Source organism: Corvus kubaryi, unplaced genomic scaffold (assembly GCF_017639235.1).
Source record: "Corvus kubaryi isolate FWS band 111438036 unplaced genomic scaffold, C.kubaryi_AGA036_p1.0 74, whole genome shotgun sequence".
Lineage (NCBI taxonomy): Eukaryota > Metazoa > Chordata > Aves > Passeriformes > Corvidae > Corvus > Corvus kubaryi.
The window spans coordinates 3,598,876-3,613,112 of record NW_024582061.1 but is presented as its reverse complement, the minus strand read 5'-3'; the positions used below and the strand labels follow the sequence as shown (position 1 = coordinate 3,613,112).

Below are 14,237 nucleotides of genomic sequence, written 5' to 3'. Positions count from 1 at the left end.
CATGAGTGTGCTTCACTGAGTTTCACAACACAGCTGAAGCATCCCCATCCAAAAGCTTAATGGAAGTATAAAGAGTCAGAACTTTGCAACTTGTCCAACTCTTAGTTAGCCTTTTCCAGGTTGCTAGGAAACCAGCACTTAGGGTAGCTGGAGAGCAGATATACTGCAGGAAGTGCTACTACTCTTGAGAAATTATCCGAGTCTAGTTTAGCAAGTACCCGTCTACAGGACTTGAATAGTGAGAAACTAACAACTATATTTTGGCCTCAGTTACTCTGGTATAAATCTAAACCTGGCACCCAGGAAATCATTCTGATTTAGAACAGAGTATGTGGAATCAGCAGTCACCCCTTGAGGGGTGAAGGCTCAATTTACCATGACAGTCATAACCTGTTAACACCACATGCTGCAGTAAATATTCAAAGCTACTTTCTTCCCTGAGCTGGTGACCATCTGCCTGCATCCACACCCTGTCTAAAGGAAACAAGGAACTTGTTTGTACTTATAAAAGACAAGAAGAAAAAGGTTGATGCAGCAAAGAGGGTCACAGAGTTGGCCAAGACAAACAGTTCTGTGTTTATTCAATAAATCAGCTCTACTATCTGTATGCATAGCTGAAGGAACTTCCTCCTGGGAAGGGAAATAGCCTGGTGACACAGAGCTTTTGGAACACCAACAGAAAACATCTCTTCTGTCAAAAACAGCCTGGCTGGAGCATCTCCCTGCTCTGCTGACTCCCAAGTATACAAACTACAACACATTCACAAATACCATTTGGGGAGGCGGTGCCCACAGAGGCTTCAGAACTGATGCTTCCCTGCTGGCACAATCAGAAAGGGAAATAACTACCTCATTCTACAGGAATCACTGAAACACACCTTTCCCAAGTAACATCATCCTTTCTTTGGCAGTAACTCATACTTCAGCCTGAAACAAGCTGTTGTTTTCTTGGTTTATCTGTTTGATGTTTGGGAGGGGGGGTTGGGCAGGTGGTTAGATAGATAGATAGATACATAGATATAGCTATGTATAGATATATATAGATATGTTATAGTTTTAGAAAGAACAGGTAGGGTTCAGTGTCAGAGAAAAATTGCATTCATTAATTAGTGAGTAAACTGTTCCTTTCTCAACATCACATGTGAATAAAGCATCAGTCATAACACGAAGCCTCCAAGGTAATTTCTCCACAACTTGATCATACAATCTGATTAACAAAATAAAAAGCAGAAAGGATTGTTTTAAAAGAACAATCACACGGAGCAACAGCTGGAAAGCCCAGTGCAGAAATCCTCCTGCCAGCAGCAGCCAGAACTGCAGGGAGGGCACAGTTATCAACTCAGGAACCACAAGCACACAGCTGCATCCAGCCCCAACCTGGGGAGCACCCACAGACAGCAGGAGCCAATGCTGTGGATGTGCCACTTCCACCTTCTGCCTGCACCTGAGCCTGCTGCACCACAGGAGGAGCCACAGACAGCCACCATCAGCCCTGTGGGTAACACCTGAGAGGCTGGGCGAGCAGCTTGTTCCAGTGCAGCAGCAAGATCAGTGCCCAGGACAGCTCTCTCAAACCACAGAAACCCAACATGGCTGTCTCCAGCACCTCTCATCCTAAGCACTTGCTGGGGGAGTACCATGTTAGGTACAGACGTGGATTCAGGGAAGCACTGCCCTCATTGCAGTCTGCAGCTTCCTCACGAGGGGAAGAGGAGGGGCAGGCACTGACCTCTGTGTGTGACCAGGGACAGGACCCAGGGAACGGCTGGAGCTGTGTCAGGGAGGGTGAGGCTGGGTATCAGGAAAAGGTTCTTCCCCCAGAGGGTGCTGGGGCACTGAACAGGCTCCCCAGGGAATGGGCACGGCCCCAAGGCTGCCAGAGCTCCAGGGGTGTTTGGACACCGCTCTCAGGCACAGGGTGTGCTGTGCAGGGCCAGAAGCTGGACTCAGTGATCTTTGTGGATCCCTTCCAACTCAGAATATTCTGTGATTTCTGTTCTTCTGCTAAAGGGCAAGCGAGTTGCCTTTCAGGTAGGGGAGGACTGAAACCAGAATGGCATCTTGCAGCACCAACCTTCTCTGCCATATCAGATGAAATGTTGCAGGTGTTGCTCGGAGTCTGCACCCTCTTGCAGCGCTTGTTTTCACTGTGCAAAGCCCAGGAGTTGGCAAAATCGTAACTGTTCCCCACCAGGGTCCCTGGGAATGAAGAAGAGGAGAAGCAACATGGCAGTTTGAGGGGTTTCAGCAACAACTGGGCATTATTGGCTGCTATTAAGGTGATAGTCTGCCAAAAGCTGTCTTTAAAAATAAAAACTATTGTATCAAACAGATTTTTGCTCCAGATTGACTGTAGGAAAGCCACTACCAGTGACCTGGATTTATTTCTGCCAAGGACCTCTCTGAGCTCAAGGACAGACTAAAGCCTGCCAAAGGCAGCTCCTGCCTCCCTCACGCCTGCATGAACATGGTAGGAGTTGCTGCTGGTCAGCTACAATCCACAGAAGCCAAAGCACACCTGCACATCTTCCTACCACTTCAAAGTTGTCAATAAAACACAATACATATCAGAGAGGCAAACAAACCCAGCTGCTTTCTCTAGTCAAAGAAAGCATTAGCACTCCTGATCCCAGCTAGCCTTTATTTTTCTCCTGCCCAAAACTAAATCTTGTGTGCAAAGAAGCTTAACATGCACCATCACGGTTTGGGCCCATCCTCTTCCTGGGTAAGGTGTCCTGAAGCAGCTCCTCTGTCCCAGGAAAAGCAGCTCCTGGCCAAGGCCTGGCAAGATTTTAATTCATTTTGCATAAAAGCAAAGCTGAATAAGTCTGTATGGCTGCACCTTCCCGGGACATGCAAACCACCTTTCTGCTGCTCTTGCTCCATCCTTCTGAGAAGGGGGATCCTCCCAGAGAGGGAATGTTTCCTCCACCCTCTTTTGCCACCCATGGCCTAGCTGATTCCAGGACTATCTCTGCTTCCTACTGTAGGTACCTGCTGCTAAACACTTAATTTTGTGACTCTCAGTTGCTTTTTAGAACCCTGCTGTGTTGCATGTGAGAATATCAATTGCCAGTGTTAATGCATTCCCAAGACCTTATGCAGAGGATATGTTGAAACACTAGCCTGGCTGTATCTGAAAACCAAAAGAAACCAAAAAGAAACCAATTTTTCCCAAATATGCCTATAGAATATTTAACAACACACATACATATAAAATAAAGATTCCATTGAGCTCCCTGTTTAGTACAAACACAAGGAATATACTGGCCACTCAAACTGTTCCTAAACTATGGGGTAGTCATGAAAACTGCACTGAGAATGCTGAGACAGAAGTATTAAGACCTGTAGACTTTTTTGTAAACTAGAAATTAGGGGCTTTTAAAGCAGGTATTAAGCCCATAGCAGATATCAAAGGAAGAAGACTCCCAGGGAAAGGGGGTAAAAGGCACAAAATTTTCATCTGTGCAGCCCGGACTTAGCACAAGAAAAGAAGTGCAGCAACAAGAAGAACACAACCCTTTAGCTCACCAAATACTATAAACATTAAAGCAGCAATGCAAGCCAGCCTGAGGAGAAGCAAGGTGCCAAATTGAATCTATTCCCTTTTGTTTGCAGTAAGGCAGCCTTTCCCTAGCAGGTGTGTAACAGGAGCTGGGCTCTGCTCTGAAGCAGTGTTTCTCCAGCCCCGGATGCACATCCATGCCAGGATTCCTGCTGGCAGCTACCCCCAGGGGCTCATTCACCCACAGGCTAAGATTTGAAGGTCAGGACAACTGTTGGCCCTGAAACACTGGTCACCTGTTTTTTCATTTCTCTCCTTCCATGAAGTTTTTTCTTCTGTGCTGCTTGTAAATTCATACCTCTTATGCAGTTCTTTTATGCAACATTTGCATTGTGTGATTTCAATTCTTTGTTTGCTATATTCTATGACTCACACTTCAAGTAAGTGAAGGGTCTGGAGAGTCAGTCATGTGAAGAGCAGCTGAGGGAGCTGGGGGGGGCTTAGCCTGGAGAAAAGGAGGCTCAGGAGGGACCTTCTGGCTCTGCACAACTCCCTGACAGGAGGGGGCAGCCAGGTGAGGGTCGGGCTCTGCTCCCAGGGAACAGGGACAGGACAAGAGGAAACAGCCTCAAACTGTGCCAGGGGAGGTTCATGTTGGACACCAGGAAGAATTTCTTCATGGAGAGGATTGTCAAGCAATGGAACAGGCTGCCGAGGTGGGTGGTGGAGTCACCATCCCTGTAAGTGCTCAAGGAATGACTGGACGTGGCACTCAGTGCTCTGGTTTAGTTGACAAGGTGGTGATCTCTCAAAGGTTGGACTCAATGATCCTGGATGTCTTTTCCAACCTAAATACTTCACTTATTTGATGAGGCTTCAGGAAGAAAAGTGGGGAGGAAGAAATATCCCCAGCACGTCTGACTGCTCTGAGTAGAGGGAAGAGCAGCTGCCAACACCCCTGGCCTTTCCCACCTGACACCTCCATTTCCTTCTGCTGAACAACTCAAGAAGGGAGAAGAGGAAAGGCAGTAGAAGAGACAACACCACAGCCTAAAAAATAATATGGGGTTTAAGTGGGCAGGTGATGCTGACATAATCTGGCACTGCAATCCCACCACACAGTGGGACTGCCCTTGTCTGCTGCACAGCAGAGGTTTTTTTTGCCTTCTGTCCCTTCTGTGATCACCTCTTCTTCCTCCTGGAAGCACCCAAGATTCTGCAGAAACAACTCCCTCATAGGGCTCATCAGAGCCCTACACCCAGAAACCTTCCATGCAGCCTGGGTGGGACTTTGGCTGAAGCATTTATTTTGCCTAAGACTTGCAGAAAAGGTGTTGAAAATAGAAGTCACAAAACATAATGAAAACAAAGCATTTGGACACAAGCGCTTGAGGAACTGGTGCCTGATATGGACCACAGTACAGACAGATCCCAGCATGTAAACTGGCTGCTCAAGAGTGATGTTCACTCTTCACAGAAAAATCTGTGTTCACTACGATTATCTGAGCCTCCAAATCACCAGTTACTTCTGAAATGCGAAACTGGCACCAGCTTGTTTACTTTGACACTGATGGTCAGGCAAGCAAAGAATCAGGAATAACCACCTCATGCTCCAGGCACCGAGGGGGAAGCAAGAGCCATGACCTCCCCCCCTGGACCTCCTGCAGATTTTCCATATGGCCACAGGCCCATCAGATAGCTCTCCCAGGGTCGGTTAACTCATCTATAAAATAAATGCAAGAATTTGGTCAAGACACTACAGTCCTGTGAGTCTTAATTGGTAAATAGAGTCTTAGTTGGTAAATAACCAACTTTCACATGTTCGTTATTTATCAAGCAATGAGGGGGTTTTGTTTGTTAGGGTAGATTTTTTGTTTGTTGTTTTGGGGGCTTTTTTTACACAGCTTTACATGGTTCCAGACAAGCCAAACTATTGGTAAGGCTGCCCAAAAATTGATCCATATTTTGCCTTAAATTAATGATATGAAATAACAAAGTCACAGGCTATAAAATGTCTCCTGCCCTCTCCAGTTCAATGAATATAAAATCAATAATATTGAACACAGGAGAGGGAAAGAGCCATCTCCAAAACTCTTCAGCCTAGTGGTGCAGCCACACTCCTCACAACAGAAATGTCTAACTTCAGTTCCAGACCCTGAATGAAGCACAGGGGGTTAGGAATGCAGGTTTCTGGCATCTCAGATGAATGCCCTAAAACAAAGACAGCCTCAACACAAGCCATCTTCTCCTGTACCATTTGTAATCCCCATGGGAATCTATTCCCTTCACTTCCAATTGAAAATGAGATTACTGACTCAGCCTAAACAAAAGCTTTCAACTTGCCTAATATCAAGTTCCTGCTACCCTTTAAAATGCCAAGAAATTTGCATTTCAGAATGACCTAAACTTTTGTTTACTTTCTTAGGCAAAAAAATAAAACATTTATTATCTGCACTACTATCACTGTAAGTTTGGAATGTACTTTAAAAGCTTCTGGTGCCAGGTACCACACACTGAAAAGTCACATATTCACTACTTCTGAAACCTAAAATATCAGATTTTTTCCTTGCAGATACTGCCTGTTTCTATGTGCTCAACTTTTATTGACTCTCCTGTGAATATATATATTCATTATATATTCTGTATTTCAGGAGCTTAAGGCTGGAGGATATTGCTGGCAGCTGGAGCAGGCTTTATCCAAAATTCTCCATGGGTATTGTTTCATCATAAACATCTTTGTAATTTGGATACCAGATTCCCAGAAACCTGCTTCCTGCCAGTGCCAAGAAAAACATAATGGGATGCTGGGTTAATTTGGGCTGGGATTTTTTTTTGTTCCTTCCATTATGCTAGGTGTGTGTGGCATGCACAAATAACAAAAGGATGGAGTGATATCCTTGTGTTGGATTTGAATGACCTGTTTAGCACATTGAGACTTCAAGGATGACCTAGACATCCAAGCACCCATCACAGCAATGGCTGGATGTGGCACTTACTGCCCTGGTTTAGCTGACAAGGTGATGTTTGGCCAAAGGTTGGACTTGATCTTGGAGGTTTTTTCCAGCCTTAATGACTCTGTTGTAAGACTATTAGACCAGACTGAGGCTGCAGGCACTCGGATAAGCTCCAGCAGCTTTGTGAGGCAGCCTCCCTCACGGGGAAGGAATTCCCTCACCATTTCTGCAGGGCAAGAACACGCTCTGAGACCACTCACATGCTGCAGGGCTAAGGGGATTCAGCAACTTGCGCCTGTGTGCACATCCCGAGGAGATTCCAGGATCAAATTGCCTGTGCTGTGTCAGATTTCCTCTGTCATGCTATGTAAGTCATCTCTTCTGGCCTGTGCTTTCAATCCCCAGTTGTAAAATGCTTGTGACAACGGTCAGAATGGTCACAGCCATGGGCTGAAGGTGGCCAAATAGGTATCTGAGCATCTAGAAAGAACTCAACTTCATGTTTCTGATAGGAGCAAAGGCTGGCAGTTGGAAGTGCATGCTGAGGTCAGAAAGCAGAGCCTGTTCAACTGGCAGGTCTTATAAGCCTTCACAGAAAGGCCATAAAGAACCAGACCTTATCTGGCAAGAAAAAGCAGAGGAGAAACCCTTCATTAGGGTCTAGGAGAAAAACAAACAGACAAAAGACCAAACAAAAACCCTAGAAAGCTTCCAAGACATTGCTTTTTATAGTTTAGTTATGCTTAAAGTGTGAGAACAAACTCTCAGGGTTTGGCTTGGTTTGGCTACCATATCCAATAAACAAGCAAGCCCATAGAATATAATCAATGTTGTTTGTCAGTCTGGACAGGACAGGAGCACTTCTCCACAGGATGAGCTGCTGTGGGAACCACGTCAATGGCAGTGACTCAGCACCCCAGCCTGTCTGAAGGGCAGTGTGTCTGCAACTTTGGGAAAAGGCTCCTCCCCCAGAGGGTGGTAGGGGTCTGAACAGGGTCCCCAGGGAAATCATCACAGCCCCAAGGCTGCCAGAGCTCAAGAAGCATTTGGACAAAACAGTGGGATTGTTGGGATGTCCTGTGCAGGGCCAGGACTTGCTAATCCTAGTGAGTCCCTTTCAACTCAGGATATTCTATGAACTCCAAAACCTACTGGAGAGGGTTTTTGGGGCATTCAAGAACTAACACCTAAGGCTCTCAAAGCTGGGTCCCACCAGTGTTAATTTACCAGGGTATCAACTTTATTCTCATCACTCAGAGCTCCAGGACCTCAATAGCTGAACACCCAAAATGTACACAGAAAGAATGTGTACACTTATTCTCTCATCAGATTCTCATCACTTCTCCATTTCCACGCTAAAAGCACAGTGAGGAGTCCTAAGAGCATCATGACAACAGGACATTTGAATAGACTATAGAACTGGAGTATAAATATATCAAGAGAAAAGAAAAGCAATTACAGTGTTCATTAAGTTTTAAACACCCTTCTGTTCATGCCTCCTTTATTTACTCACTGTAAGTGGTAATATCCACTCACAGAGCAGGTGCTTTGCCTCTTCTTTCACCACCACCCTAAAAACAATCCAAATATAAACAATGAAGTTCTATATCATACTCCACTTTCTTAAGGGAAAAATAGGACTAACTCTGTTATTTAATCACAATCATTTCTTTCCCTAAAATACGGAAAAAACATATTTTCATTTGTTTCCATTGCATGTTATTCTGAAGCTCAAAGATCTTAACACATCTCTTATCAATATAAATCCATCCCAGAAATCTGATTTATTACAACTGAGGCCCGAATCTGATAAATTCCAGGTTTTTAACAGGAAGCAGTGGACACACCAACAGGAAAGTTCAGTCTGCTGGCAACCTTAAGGTAACCCTTCACTGCCCTCAGATCCCCAAGTCCTTCCACCAAGCTCACATCCTGGGATAAGCTGACCTTTAGGAGATCTAATCAGGCTGAAAAGAGAACAATTAAAATCTTCAGTGAAAAGAAAAGGGTAAACTGCTTCACAGGCTACCAAGAGGCTGCCTACTTTTTCTGTTCAAAGAATATTACCTCTCCCATCTCTTTTTGTTCCCCCCCCCCCCCCCCAGCCTGGAAGCTAGATTCAACAGTATATTTAAAAAATTTTACCTGATTTGTTTCATAACTGATTTACTTGGAGCAAGTTAAGAAATGCTCCAGTGAACCAGCAGAGCTTCCAAGGAGACAAACAGTGCATGGGTGTAGTGACATCCCTCACTGATACAACAAATTCAAGCATAATTCAGTCTAATTCCTTCTAAATTAGTTTAAATGAAAGGTCTTTTGTACCACTGGAAAAACTGGCAGAATTGCTGACACACAGTTCTATTCTTCAGGCTAAAATCACAGATCTGTGTATCCACACAGGTGGATTAACTGATAAACACAAGGAAAGCCCTGACTTCTGTAAGGTACACAGAGAACACATTTTCTCTGTCACCTTCTCTATTATTTTACAGCTCCCCCAGGCAGTGACCTTGTCATGGACTTCATTACATTCCAAAATCTGTGGCTCTGAATGGACTGGGTTTTTTAAGAGGGAGGATACAGTCTCCAGCATGTAGAACAAATACAGCATGAAACACACATAAACATGAGCAGCAGAGGGGCTTTTTCTACATTTGAACAATCCAAAGCATTACAGTCTCCTTTTTTGCTCCTGCTTTTTCTAAGAACCTTACTACTATTTACTGTCTCAAGAAAAAGCCATAAACTTCATATCTCATCTCATTCAGACATCCTGGCAAGCAGTTCTGTGACCAGAGTTTGTTTCTTATTATTTACATTGCCAGAGGATTAATCATTTTAACATAACATGAGATCTCTCTTTTTTCTGTACACTGAAGCTATGCTTACATATCCCAAGTGCCAGTAGGAGACATCTCTGGAGCACTGCCAGGCTCCTTTCCAAGCTGCTTTGCCTCCCCTTTCTATTTCCTTAATCATTTATTTTTAAGACACACTTTATCAATCTAATATATTAACGCATTAACTAACTTCAAATTTCTCCTCTTCAGGTAAGTGATTGGAATTAAAAGACACACCGAAATACACAAATCAAGACCAGTCCTTCAAAGTCTCATTCAGGGCTTTTCAAAAACTCTGTGGTGACAGTTTTCACCTGAACTGACAGACTTCACACAAAGGTGTATGAAGCAGCAAAAGAAGTCTTGCCTCTCATTCTCACCAGGAATTGGTGTGATAGAAGGTGCACACCCCCAATCTAACAGCCCTTACAGATAGGGAAATGTCAATAAAAGGCAACCCCTTTATAGAACAGCATCCCATGCCAAACCTGCAAGCTGCAGGAATTTAATCTTCTGCTCTTGCAACACTATCCATTCTTACTACCTCTTGGCTAATTCATGAAAAATTAGTAGTTGAATCAATGGGTATTTCACACAGCTTTTTTGCTGGGTCTTCTTCTAGCCAGTCTCCCCGCATGAATTAACCTGTAGCTTTAGCTTTGCATTTGGAAGTTTCAAGGTTTCTAAACATGCTACATTCAGAAGCCTGGGCTTTCCTCAGGAATGAGATGTGACAGCAATTTCCTTTCAGGAGAAAGGAAGATGAAAGGACTTAGTCAGACAGCTTTTCAGCACACCAAGTTGAGGTACCTGACAGGTTCTGTAGAAACATTTTGCTGGCTCAGCAACATCTTTATTGAATCACCCAGCAGGAAAAATGTGCAGAGTATCCATTAAAATACAATCAGTTAGTTGTAACCTTACCTTCCCGAGCTCTGAAGTCATCCTCAAGGAATTTATTAAAATTGCCACACAACCCACAGGTCTTATTATAGTGCTTTTCTTGAAGGAGTATCTGAATGTTTCCAGTGGCATCAATCTTCACCACAAAGCCGTGCTCATCGCTGGATATTTTATAATAACCTGCCTCCTTCTCTATAAATATACCATTGGAGGCAAAAGGTATGGAAACCCTGTGGAGAAAAAACAGGAAACTCTCAGCATGTGACACACAAAACCCATCAGGTTGTTTTCTGCTGGAATAATAGTTCCTACAGGTACCTTTTGTCATCCTGCATCACAACTCCATCTAAAGAGAGGCGAAGATTGAAATATTCTCCGAGATACACAGAGAAACCAATTTTCTCCCCATCCTGGTAATCACCTGAGGAGATGAGACACAACCAAATACTCTTAGTTCTGGGACTCAGGAGGACAATCTGTAGTCAGTAAAAACTTATTTTAAATTATGACCAACACAGAACAGTTATTAGTGAATATAAAATAATCTACCAAAGCAGTTGGTATGAAAGTAATATATCATTTTGGTACATATATCATCACTTCTATCCCCAAGAATAGCTCTGCAGAGGCCCATGCTAATTCCAAGGCCTTCTGTCCTGGAAGGTGGGAGTTTTCTTACTGGTGTGATTTAGCATACAGATAAAATTAGTTCTACAGGGTTGTATAGTTCATTCCTGGACTCAACTTTCACTCAGCCACATTGCCCTGAAAAATTCAAAATTAATAAAAGTTTTCTCCTTTTTAGAAGGGATAGTAAGAAAATCCCTGTTTTTCAGCAGCTTATTTATGTGTGAGCTACATTACCAAGGGATAACAGAAGCCTCATATGTAATCCCACTTTCCAAAACAAGCCCAAAAAAACCCAATATAACCCACAAACGAAAAAACACCCAACCAAGACCCTTTTTATGGAGTGGTCCATCCTATCTGACAAAGGGCAACTATTTGCCTTTTTTTCCAGTGATGGAACCCAGCTCAGACTCACCTAAGAGCGTGAAGGAATGCTTGTGACAGTCCCCAGCAAGGAGGTAGCTGCAGTCCCCAGCAAAACTGTACAAGGAACCATCAAATGTTTTGATGTGGTCATTCCCAAAAAGGCTGCAACGGGCAACTGATGACTCCTGAAGTGAAGCACCTGATAGCCCTGGATATCACAACACATCATTAACTTGCAACTTAAAGCAATCATTTTGCAGTTCAGGAATTTCTCTGCTGGAATTTATCCCCACTGATCACTGCGTGTCCTGGTAGCTTCTAGGCAGACCATGAGCCTGGCACGGCACTCCATAGGATGACAGATTCTTTTCCTATAGTAGTGAAAAGCCTTTTTTTGCTTTGTCTCCACCAGCCCAAACCTTGCAAGGGTAATTTCAGTCCTGATCCTTCGAGGAATCATGTGTTCATTTGTGCCTGCCTGCAATCCCACCAAAGCCTATAAGGCACTAGGACAGCCCCATATCTTGTTCAAACATCCCTGACCTTCAGGGAGTGTTTGGGACTCAACACAGTGCCTGTTTCAAGGTAAACAGACAAAAGGAATGACTTTATTGATGCCTTCAGCATGGTGAGAATAATCCCTGAGCCACTACTGCAGGATTAAATGGGCAAAAAGGGGAAGGGGGGCTCATATCTCACTGAAAAAATAGTGACAATATATTCTAGTCCAAACCTGTTTTCTTACCTGTGATTACAGTGGCCAGTAGTAGGTTTGTTTCCAGCACTGCTAAGAGGAGCATCTGTTAAAAACCAAAAAAAGACAGTTTAGAATATTCTTAGTCTGTTTCACAACTCCTCATAATTTTCTATCCTTTCTTTATAAAGAAAATTATTATTGAGGTTCTGCAACATTTCAGAAAGCCATAAGCCATGGCCATGCAGACAGCCATGGTAATTCAGCTGCCTTCCATCCTGCTTTAACTTGGTAATCTAGGAGAGTTATTAATTATTCTTTGCCCACATTTTCATTTCTCATGGCAGGGAAGTCAGCTACCTCCATGGGAAATGGCACCCAACACAGACACATATTCCGACTCCCCTCAGTTTACACCCTGCACACGAAGCCCTTCAACACACAGCTTAATTCCTCAGCCAGCCTGATGTGAAGAAGCACCCCAGACTGGCTCAGCCAACCTGGCTCCAGTAGAAGTCACCTCTGCTGCACAAGATTTGCACCCTGCCCAAACATCCATGGAAGGAAAGAAAGACTATACAGGTTTTGCACCAGCCAGCAGGTTTGCTTGGCAGACCACTGTAAGCACAATCCACTGATTTCAGGGTGATAACGTGCTTGAGATAAGGGGCAAGAAGGAATGGGAGGAAACTGTGCAGAGATTAGAGACCCAGAGTGAAAACTTTCATTCACCAAAATCAGTTTTAGCATTGCTTCCTCCTTTCTACAACCAAAACATCAGCCTTTGTTTTCCATATAAACTACCTCCAGGATGACCAGGCCTTTAAAAATTAATAATAATAATAGGATAGGAGGGTCATGAAGATAGTGAACTACATGTGTTCTGTGGCCAAACATCAACAGTTAAAGATGAAAACTGTAGGGAGCTCGATCTAAGGGAATTAATTTCAGTGATCATATAAGCAACTAGAGAGGCTTAAATATACCAAAGTCAATACATTAATGCCAGAAGACCAGACACACCTCTTCCTAAAGGAACCGTCCAATTAAAGACTACAATGCATTTTGCAAAGACAAATTGAGATTTCAGGTATAGACACACACTTCTTATTGCTATTAGTCATGTAGGTCCAATTCACAGCCACATAAATAAACACTGAGTTTGACTTATTTACACAAGACAGGAAAAGAAAGATCTATTCTAGAATTCAGTCTAATATAATGCTGCAAATCCCTCACTGACATAAGGCTGCAAGATAGCTCAGAAGCGGCAACTGCATGGCAATGCAACTACAAAGAATGGTGAAGAAAACAGTAGGCATTATTCTCAGATTACACACTTGCTACTGTATTTTTTGGTGCATGCACAGCATTATTGTGATGAATCAGACACGGCTGTTCTTTGTTAACCCTTCTGTTTTACAGAGCAGGTAGAGAAAAAAGGCAAGGTGTAAACCCCTTCCCGTCAGTCCCCTTCCACCTCCCGCTCTATTCTGAACTGCAGATGGAGTTTCCCCAAGTTCTAACGCAGCAGGTGCCACTAACAAATCAGAATACAATCCAGTAAGATCTGCCAGTATAAAACCCTCTCCAGTTTTCTCACTGGCTTAATTAGAAATGAATGTACCTTCTTCTGTGCGAGATTCCTCTTGCACATGAGCAAGAAACTCCGCCAGTTTCCACCTATAGCTTACACCACCATTGTTCCCCCTGTTGCTTCAGAAGTCAGGATTGGAATGGCTTTGGTCTGAAGTCCCTTGTTTTTGTACAAGCCAGGAACTCTTGTCCATTTAAGAGGAAAGATAAAAACCCAGACGTCACATCCGCCTGATTCTCAAGACAATAGATTAAATTGCTATCGTGGAAATCAGGCAGTCTTGATTGCCAGGAAGGTACAATGAGGGGAAATTGTTTGAAAAACTGACAGATAAGTCTTTGAAACACATTTCACATGTGTATGTGTGGCAAATCTCACTGGCTGAGCCAACAGGCAGCATATTTATTGGACAGAACGTTATTCAAGAGGAACAGTAGGATGCTCCATACCTCAAAGGCCATAGAATCATGCAGACTTTTTTTCCTAAACAACTGCCTTAAGGGAAAAAGAAAAATTCAGAGCTAGTAATGCCCTGGTTTGTTCTCTAGGTGCAAACATACTTGAATCTTGCCACCTTCTATCAGAGCAACACATTTGATCCTTGAAATGTTGATGGAGGTACCCTCTGGAACAACACATGGTAACAAGTTAACCCTGCACTGACTTGTTTGCACAACGGGCACAAAATTTATGGCCACGTGTACAGCACTGAGCAAAAACACGCAAAAACCAGAGTTTGTCAAGT

The 14,237-nt window shown here is 43.6% G+C and overlaps 1 protein-coding gene across 1 annotated transcript in view; it reads right to left on the bottom strand.

The window, feature by feature from the left end:
* VWF (von Willebrand factor) overlaps positions 1-13,663 on the bottom strand; it is a 123,569-nt gene extending 109,906 nt beyond the window's left edge. The window contains exons 1-6 of the mRNA XM_042050443.1: positions 13,523-13,663; positions 11,947-12,001; positions 11,251-11,409; positions 10,524-10,626; positions 10,227-10,435; positions 2,075-2,199 (exon numbers count right to left, since the gene is read on the bottom strand). Of these exons, the coding sequence (XP_041906377.1) occupies positions 2,075-2,199; positions 10,227-10,435; positions 10,524-10,626; positions 11,251-11,409; positions 11,947-12,001; positions 13,523-13,552 (681 nt within the window). The 5' untranslated portion in view covers positions 13,553-13,663. The remainder of the gene's footprint in view (positions 1-2,074; positions 2,200-10,226; positions 10,436-10,523; positions 10,627-11,250; positions 11,410-11,946; positions 12,002-13,522) is intronic.
* Between the last annotated feature and the right edge of the window lie 574 nt (positions 13,664-14,237).